We start from the raw sequence: 10,000 nt of genomic DNA, 5'->3' as shown, positions 1-10,000 counted from the left end.
CATGGTCTCTCGTGTGTCTCATGGTCTCTCGTGTGTCTCATGGTCTCTCGTGTGTCTCATGGTCTCTCGTGTGTCTCATGGTCTCTCGTGTGTCTCATGGTCTCTCGTGTGTCTCATGGTCTCTCGTGTGTCTCATGGTCTCTCGTGTGTCTCCTGGTCTCTCGTGTGTCTCATGGTCTCTCGTGTGTCTCATGGTCTCTCGTGTGTCTCATGGTCTCTCGTGTGTCTCCGCTGTTCAGACTCAGACTCCAACACAAACTCCAGTGAAGCACCAAAACCTCTTGGTTGTATCTAGTGAAGCTGTTAAACAGTGTTGGCCGCGGTCGGAGGACGCGGAGGAGACCGTAGCTTTGGTCTCCAGGACCGGAGTCTCTGCTCCTCTGCTCCTCTGCCTGCCTTCACTCACACACCGTGCTCCTTCTCTCTCTCTCTCTCCACCTCTCACGTGCATGCTGCTCACTCCACACTGCAGAAGAGTTAGTTTAGCTCTGAGAATATCTAGTGAATGTTCAGTGGACGTTTGGTCAGAAATAACTGCTGCAGCTCCTCCAGACCAACAGAGGTTTCCCGTGTCTTGTGAAGTGACGGGGCTCCGCAGAGAGAAACGTTAGCTTCAGCTGAAATATAGAGTGATATTGTGCTTTTAGCTGACGTGTGTCTCCTCACTGTGTTGAGCGATGCTCCTTCATGTCTATGTAGAGCGAGCACAAGCGCGAGCAACAGGACGCTGACTTTAGTTGACTTAACGGACACAGGTGAAGCTGTTAACAAGAGTGTGTGTGTGTGTGTGTGTAGGAGCTGTACCTGTGTGCGGTTCAGGAGTTGAGTCGGTATCCTGAGCTGGTGGAGGACGTCCTCAAACTGCAGAGATGGACTGAGATCCTACACTGCCCGTAAGACACACACTGAAACACACACGCACTATAATACACACTAACACACACACACACACACTGTAACACACACGCACTATAATACACACTATAATACATTAAAGCAACCGGTTAATCTTACCTCTCTCTGTGTGTGTGTGTGTGTGTGTGTGTGTAGGTCTGATGAGGAGAAGGAGAGCAGGAAGAAGCAGGTCCGTCCTCTGTTCAGACACTTCAGACGCATCGACGCCTGTCTGCAGCCCAGAGAGGCCTTCAGGGGCTCTGACGAGAGTACGACACACACACACACACACACACACACACACACACACACACACACACACACACATTTACAGTACTCTAGCTTAGCACAAAGACTGTGGGCAGGGTTAGGGTTGATGCTAGTATAGCGGTGTAGTATAGTGGTGTAGTATAGTGGTGTAGTATAGTTGTGTAGTATAGTGGTGTAGTATAGCAGTGTAGTATAGTGGTGTAGTATAGTGGTGTAGTATAGTGGTGTAGTATAGCGGTGTAGTATAGTGGTGTAGTATAGTGGTGTAGAATAACAGTGTAGTATAGCGGTGTAGTATAGCGGTGTAGTATAGTGGTGTAGTATAGTGGTGTAGTATAGTGGTGTAGTATAGCGGTGTAGTATAGTGGTGTAGTATAGTGGTGTAGTATAGCGGTGTAGTATAGCGATGTAGTATAGTGGTGTAGTATAGCAGTGTAGTATAGTGGTGTAGTATAGTGGTGTAGTATAGTGGTGTAGTATAGCGGTGTAGTATAGTGGTGTAGTATAGTGGTGTAGAATAACAGTGTAGTATAGTGGTGTAGTATAGCGGTGTAGTATAGTGGTGTAGTATAGTGGTGTAGTATAGCGGTGTAGTATAGCGGTGTAGTATAGTGGTGTAGTATAGTGGTGTAGAATAACAGTGTAGTATAGTGGTGTAGTATAGCGGTGTAGTATAGCGATGTAGTATAGCGGTGTAGTATAGTGGTGTAGTATAGTGGTGTAGTATAGCGGTGTAGTATAGCGGTGTAGTATAGTGGTGTAGTATAGCGGTGTAGTATAGTGGTGTAGTATAGCGGTGTAGTATAGCGATGTAGTATAGCGGTGTAGTATAGTGGTGTAGTATAGTGGTGTAGTATAGCGGTGTAGTATAGCGGTGTAGTATAGTGGTGTAGAATAGTGGTGTAGAATAACAGTGTAGTATAGTGGTGTAGTATAGCGGTGTAGTATAGCGGTGTAGTATAGCGGTGTAGTATAGCGGTGTAGTATAGCGGTGTAGTATAGTGGTGTAGTATAGCGGTGTAGTATAGCGGTGTAGTATAGCGGTGTAGTATAGTGGTGTAGTATAGTGGTGTAGAATAACGGTGTAGTATAGTGGTGTAGTAAAGTGGTGTAGAATAGTGGTGTAGTATAGTGGTGTAGAATAGTGGTGTAGTATGGTGGTGTAGTATAGTGGTGTAGAATAGTGGTGTAGTATAGTGGTGTAGAATAACAGTGTAGTATAGCGGTGTAGTATAGCGGTGTAGAATAGTGGTGTAGTATATTGGTGTAGTATAGTGGTGTAGAATAACGGTGTAGTATAGTGGTGTAGTATAACGGTGTAGAATAACGGTGTAGTATAGTGGTGTAGTATAACGGTGTAGTATAACAGTGTAGAATAACGTGTAGTATAGTGGTGTAGTATAGCGGTGTAGTATAACGGTGTAGAATAACGGTGTAGTATAGTGGTGTAGTATAGTGGTGTAGTATAGTGGTGTAGTATAACGGTGTAGTATAACGGTGTAGAATAACGGTGTAGTATAGTGGTGTAGTATAGTGGTGTACTATAGTGGTGTAGTATAGCGGTGTAGTATAACGGTGTAGTATAACGGTGTAGAATAACGGTGTAGTATAGTGGTGTAGAATAGTGGTGTAGTATAACGGTGTAGAATAACGGTGTAGTATAGTGGTGTAGAATAGTGGTGTAGTATAACGGTGTAGTATAGTGGTGTAGTATAGTGGTGTAGTATAACGGTGTAGTATAGTGGTGTAGTATAGCGGTGTAGTATAGCGGTGTAGTATAGCGGTGTAGAATAGCGGTGTAGTATAACGGTGTAGTATAACGGTGTAGAATAGTGGTGTAGTATAACGGTGTAGAATAACGGTGTAGTATAGTGGTGTAGAATAGTGGTGTAGTATAACGGTGTAGTATAGTGGTGTAGTATAGTGGTGTAGTATAACGGTGTAGTATAGTGGTGTAGTATAACGGTGTAGAATAACGGTGTAGTATAGTGGTGTAGTATAACGGTGTAGTATAGTGGTGTAGTATAGTGGTGTAGTATAACGGTGTAGTATAGCGGTGTAGTATAACGGTGTAGAATAACGGTGTAGTATAGTGGTGTAGTATAACGGTGTAGTATAGTGGTGTAGTATAGCGGTGTAGTATAGGGGTGTACTATAGTGGTGTAGTATAACGGTGTAGTATAGTGGTGTAGTATAGTGGTGTAGAATAACGGTGTAGTATAGTGGTGTAGTATAGTGGTGTAGTATAACGGTGTAGTATAGTGGTGTAGTATAGTGGTGTAGAATAACGGTGTAGTATAGTGGTGTAGAATAACGGTGTAGTATAGCGGTATAGTATAGTGGTGTAGAATAACGGTGTAGTATAGTGGTGTAGTATAGTGGTGTAGTATAACGGTGTAGTATAGTGGTGTAGAATAACGGTGTAGTATAGTGGTGTAGTATAGTGGTGTAGTATAACGGTGTAGTATAGTGGTGTAGAATAACGGTGTAGTATAGTGGTGTAGTATAGTAGTCTGTCAGTCTGTAGTATATGTATAGCGGTGTGTTCTGGTGTTGCGTTGCGGTACCACAGCCGGTCACCAGATGGCGCTCCACCGTCTCTCTCTCTCTCTCTCTCTCTCTCTGTGTCCAGTCTTCTGCCGGGTCTACACTCCGGATCATTCCTACGTCACCATCAGGAGCCGTCTGTCCTGTCGGGTCGGAGAGATTCTGGCTCTGGTCCGAGAGAAACTCCAGTACAGCGAAGACCAACCGGTTCTGCCTGGAAACCTCATCCTGGTGGCCGTCACGTCAGCCGGAGGTCAGGACGCTTTATTATTATTATAATTATATTATTAATGCAAGTTTAGAGTCGGTCACTAACACACACCATCAACTCATGATATAGTATTATTATTATATAGTAATATTATTATTAAAGTGTTATAATCAGTCTATATATATATTTAATATTCATGTTAATGTTCTCAGAGAAGGCCGTGTTCCGTCCCAGTGATGAGGCCGTCTTCACCACGCTGGGAGTCAACACTCACCTGTTCACCTGTGAAGCCGCCGAGCTCGACTCACTGGTGAGGAACCAATCAAAGACATGGACTAGTCTACAGACCAATCACAGACATGGACTAGCCTACAGACCAATCACAGACATGGACTAGTCTATAGACCAATCACAGACATGGACTAGTCTACAGACCAATCACAGACATGGACTAGTCTACTGACCAATCACAGACATGGACTAGTCTACTGACCAATCACAGACATGGACTAGTCTACAGACCAATCACAGACATGGACTAGTCTACAGACCAATCACAGACATGGACTAGTCTACTGACCAATCACAGACATGGACTAGTCTACAGACCAATCACAGACATGGACTAGTCTACTGACCAATCACAGACATGGACTAGTCTACTGACCAATCACAGACATGGACTAGTCTACAGACCAATCACAGACATGGACTAGTCTACTGACCAATCACAGACATGGACTAGTCTACAGACCAATCACAGACATGGACTAGTCTACTGACCAATCACAGACATGGACTAGTCTACTGACCAATCACAGACATGGACTAGTCTACTGACCAATCACAGACATGGACTAGTCTACAGACCAATCACAGACATGGACTAGTCTACTGACCAATCACAGACATGGACTAGTCTACAGACCAATCACAGACATGGACTAGTCTACTGACCAATCACAGACATGGACTGGTCTACTGACCAATCACAGACATGGACTAGTCTACTGACCAATCACAGACATGGACTAGTCTACAGACCAATCACAGACATGGACTAGTCTACAGACCAATCACAGACATGGATTAGTCTACTGACCAATCACAGACATGGACTAGTCTACAGACCAATCACAGACATGGACTAGTCTACTGACCAATCACAGACATGGACTGGTCTACTGACAGAGAGACATGTATCAAAGGAAGAGTGAACTATATTATATATTATAATAATAATAATATATATTATATTATATCAGACAGATGTGAAGAAGGTAAACTCTTAATCAGACTAACAGTAACAGTTGAAGCTGCCAGATGCAGGAAGAACAGCTGGTGAAAGAAACAACTCCAGATGTGTGAGTGATTCATTTAACGGAACACTCCAGAGTCAGATATAGACGTCTAGATATACCAGCTGATCTCTTATCTGGAACGTAACCTGCTCCGGAGCAGGTCAGCTGTTCAGCATCAGTTACCATGGTAACCATGGTGATCTACCTGGTAAGAGGTGAAGCACCTTCGTAGGACGGAGAACCCTGAAGGGTTAAACTTGAAGTTACTTCGCTAACTCCACATCCTGCTTCCTGGTCCAGACCTCTGGTCACCACCACGTAACGGCCTTCAGGGGATTCAGACAAACTGTGTTTTAGAATGTGATGTCACTTCCTGCGCCCTCAGCTTCCTCTTCCTGAGGAGATCCACTGGACGCCTGGCGACAGCAAGCTGCACGACATGTCAGCAGAGGAGGTAGCCAATCAGCTGGTGGCGTTCGACTGGGAGCTCTTCAGCTGCGTGCATGAGGTCAGTATTATATAGTAATATTATGAATATATTATTATTATAGTAATATTATGAATATATTATTATTATAGTAATATGAATATATTATTATTATAGTAATATGAATATATTATTATTATAGTAATATTATGAATATATTATTATTATAGTAATATTATGAATATATTATTATTATTATAGTAATATTATGAATATATTATTATTATAGTAATATTATGAATATATTATTATTATAGTAATATTATGAATATATTATTATTATTATAGTAATATTATGAATATATTATCATTATAGTAATATTATGAATATATTATTATTATAGTAATATTATGAATATATTATTATATAGTAATATTATATATTATGTGCATGAGGTCAGTGAGGATGTTTCCATCTCCAACATCTGGACGTGTCTCCTGGTCACGGTTTACAGCTGTGTGTCTTCTTCTTGTTGTTCTTGTTGTTGGTTGGTTGGTGCGTGCGTGCGTGCGTGCGTGCTGCAGGTGGAGTTTGTGTGTTACGTGTTCCACGGAGAGCAGTCCCGCTGGCGCCCGCTGAACCTGGAGCTGGTTCTGCAGCGCTGCAGCGAGGTGCAGCACTGGGTCGCCACGGAGATCCTGCAGTGCCAGTCTCTGCCCAAGAGGGTCCAGCTGCTCCGCAAGTTCATCAAGATCTCAGCGCTGTGAGTCCTCACACTGACCCCCCCACCCCCGATATATAGATATAGATATATATACTATATACAGTATATACTCAATATCTCTATATACACAGTATACAGTCTATTTCTATCTATGTATCTGTCTCTATCAGCTGTAAGCAGCAGCAGGACCTGCTGTCCTTCCTCGCCGTGGTTCTGGGTTTAGACAACCCGGCTGTCAGCAGACTACGACTCACCTGGGAGGTAGGACACTCACCTGGAGCTGCTCTACCTGTCTGTCTGTCTGTCTGTCTGTCTGTCTCTCTGTCTGTCTGTCTGTCTGTCTCTCTCTCTGTCTGTCTGTCTGTCTGTCTCTCTCTCTGTCTCTCTCTCTGTCTGTCTGTCTGTCTGTCTGTCTGTCTCTCTCTCTGTCTGTCTGTCTCTCTACCTGTCTGTCTGTCTGTGTCTCTCTGTCTGTCTCTCTGTCTGTCTCTCTCTCTGTCTGTCTGTCTGTCTGTCTCTCTCTCTGTCTGTCTGTCTCTCTGTCTGTCTGTCTGTCTGTCTCTCTCTCTGTCTGTCTGTCTGTCTGTCTGTCTGTCTGTCTGTCTCTCTGTCTGTCTGTCTGTCTGTCTTTCTGTCTGTCTGTCTGTGTCTCTCTGTCTGTCTGTCTCTCTCTCTGTCTGTCTGTCTGTCTGTCTGTCTGTCTGTCTGTCTCTCTACCTGTCTGTCTGTCTGTCTGTCTGTCTGTCTGTCTGTCTGTCTGTCTGACCACAGCGCTGTGATGTCATAGACAGACGTAGAGGACGATGGGTTCAGGTGTTGACATTAGAGAGGACAGAGAGGACAGAGAGGACAGCAGCTCGTTCTTCAGTCATCCTTTTTATTAATTTGTGACAGTTTATTTTTTCTGAACATTGTAACCTGTTATATTATAGTATATTATATTATATATTATTTTATATTATATATTGTATTATATTATAATATAATACAATATATTATATTAAAATATAATACATTGTATTATTTTATATTATTATATTTTATATTATATTATATAATATTTTATATAATAGTATATTATATTTGATATTATAGATTATTATATTATATTATATTATATTTGATATTATAGTATATTATATTACATTATATATTATATTATATTGTATTATGTATTATGTATTATATATTATATTATATTATATATTATTTTATATTTTATATTTTATATTATAGTATATTGTATCTTATATTATATTATATATTATATTATGTATTATATATTATATTATACTATAGATTATTTTATATTTTATATTATATTATATTTTATATTATATATATTATATAATATTTTATATTGTTATATTGTATTATGTATTATATATAATATTATATTATGTTATATTATATTATATTATATTGTATTATGTATTATATATTATAGTATATTATATTATATATTATATAATATTATATTTTCTATTCTATTCTATTTTATTTTATATATTATTTTTTATATTATATTATATTGTTTTATATTTTATATTATAGTATATTATATTATATTATATTGTATTGTATATTATATTATATATTATATTGTATTGTATTATGTATTATATATTATATTATATTATATTATATATTATATTATATTGTATATTATATAATATATTATATTATATATTATATTGTATTATGTATTATATATTATATTATACTATATGTTATATTATGTTATATGTGATATGTGTATGTGTTCAGGGTCTCCCGGGGAAGTTCAGGAAGCAGTTCCAGCAGTTTGAGAGCGTCGCGGTGAGTTAAAGATGTTTTATATCTGATCTGGTTCATGATGAAGGTCATCATCATCATCATCATCATCATCATCATCATCATCATCATCGCTGAGCCGTGATGAAGATGAAGATGAAGAGGTCACCAGACATATGGACGTCTATATTTGTCTATAAATGAAAATACAACAAATATGAATATCCAGATGTATCTGATGGTACAAAGTACATTTACTCAAGTACTCTACTGAAGTACTGAAGTACTGATGAAGGTACTTTCCTTGAGTACTTCCTCGTTGTACTGCAGTAAAGGATGTGAGTACTTGTGTTGTTACAGGACCCCTCCAGGAACCACAAGTCTTACAGAGACCTGATCACCAGCCTGAGACCTCCGCTGATCCCCTTCACTCCTCTGCTGCTCAAAGGTCAGTCTGAGCCAACCAATCAGGAGCCTCCTCTCAGTCTGGTTCAACCAATCAGGAGCCTCTTCTCAGTCTGGTTCAACCAATCAGGAGCCTCCTCTCAGTCTGGTTCAACCAATCAGGAGCCTCCTCTCAGTCTGGTTCAACCAATCAGGAGCCTCCTCTCAGTCTGAGTCAACCAATCAGGAGCCTCCTCTCAGTCTGGTTCAACCAATCAGGAGCCTCTTCTCAGTCTGGTTCAACCAATCAGGAGCCTCCTCTCAGTCTGGTTCAACCAATCAGGAGCCTCCTCTCAGTCTGGTTCAACCAATCAGGAGCCTCCTCTCAGTCTGGTTCAACCAATCAGGAGCCTCCTCTCAGTCTGGTTCAACCAATCAGGAGCCTCCTCTCAGTCTGGTTCAACCAATCAGGAGCCTCCTCTCAGTCTGGTTCAACCAATCAGGAGCCTCCTCTCAGTCTGGTTCAACCAATCAGGATCCTCCTCTCAGTCTGGTTCAACCAATCAGGAGCCTCCTCTCAGTCTGAGTCAACCAATCAGGAGCCTCCTCTCAGTCTGAGTCAACCAATCAGGAGCCTCACATGACCCTGAGTCACCTGAGAGGCTCCAGGACCAGGACCAGGGACTAGACCAGCTCCACTAGACTCCTGATCACTGTCTGATAACTGATAATCGATCAGTGATCTGTTTGTTAATTAATGTGGTGATATTAATGATATTAATGATTATTGGTTAATTAATTAACTGTCTCCTGTCTCCTGTCTCCTGTCTCCTGTTTCCTCAGACTTGACGTTTCTTCATGAGAGCTGTAAAACGTTTCACGGTGAACTCGTCAACTTTGAGAAGATGGTGAGTCCACTCAGACTATATATATATATATACTATATAAACTATATATAGTATATATAGACTATATACACTCAGTCTATATATATATATATACTATATATATATATATATATATACTATATATACACTCAGTCTATATATATAAACTGGAAAAAATGGTCATTGTATTCTACATGGTTGGAAAGCCTGTTTCTTGACCTTCACAATGATGTCACACTTGTAAGGATCATGTATTTGTGGGATGAGCAGCACAGCTGATGATGTGGGGAGCGCCCAAGAACAATGTTCCAAAATGCTCTTCCAATGGTAAACAGTGTATTTTCATAAGGCTACCAGGAAGCCTGCAATGACTGCCCTTCACCGTCAGGCCCGTTGGCGCTGGTGTCGACAACACAGACAAAGGAACCTGAACATGTGGGGGAATGTCATGTTCAGTGATGAGTTCAGGTTCTGTCTGTTAAAGTTGGATGGCAGGTCAAAGTATGGAGACGACGTGGAGAACGCTATGCTGATTGTTGAACCGATGGAGTAACAGCTTTTGGTGGGGGCAGTGTCATGGT

General features: G+C 40.6%; 1 protein-coding gene across 4 annotated transcripts in view; it reads left to right on the top strand.

Moving 5' to 3' along the window:
* Positions 1-10,000, top strand: part of rapgefl1 (Rap guanine nucleotide exchange factor (GEF)-like 1) — a 40,242-nt gene that overhangs the window by 18,913 nt on the left and 11,329 nt on the right. For all 4 annotated transcript variants that reach the window (XR_012596842.1, XR_012596841.1, XR_012596843.1 and 1 more), the window contains exons 4-13: positions 796-893; positions 1,051-1,163; positions 3,797-3,964; positions 4,135-4,232; positions 5,609-5,731; positions 6,236-6,414; positions 6,546-6,636; positions 8,143-8,193; positions 8,509-8,596; positions 9,376-9,440. Coding sequence is in view for 1 of the 4 variants with exons in the window: in XM_074657124.1 (XP_074513225.1) it covers positions 796-893; positions 1,051-1,163; positions 3,797-3,964; positions 4,135-4,232; positions 5,609-5,731; positions 6,236-6,414; positions 6,546-6,636; positions 8,143-8,193; positions 8,509-8,596; positions 9,376-9,440 (1,074 nt within the window). In the remaining 3 variants the exon portion in view is untranslated. The remainder of the gene's footprint in view (positions 1-795; positions 894-1,050; positions 1,164-3,796; positions 3,965-4,134; positions 4,233-5,608; positions 5,732-6,235; positions 6,415-6,545; positions 6,637-8,142; positions 8,194-8,508; positions 8,597-9,375; positions 9,441-10,000) is intronic.

This window comes from Sebastes fasciatus, chromosome 13 (assembly GCF_043250625.1).
Source record: "Sebastes fasciatus isolate fSebFas1 chromosome 13, fSebFas1.pri, whole genome shotgun sequence".
NCBI lineage: Eukaryota > Metazoa > Chordata > Actinopteri > Perciformes > Sebastidae > Sebastes > Sebastes fasciatus.
Note: the sequence above shows the minus strand (reverse complement) of the source record. Positions and strands in the feature narration are given on the sequence as shown.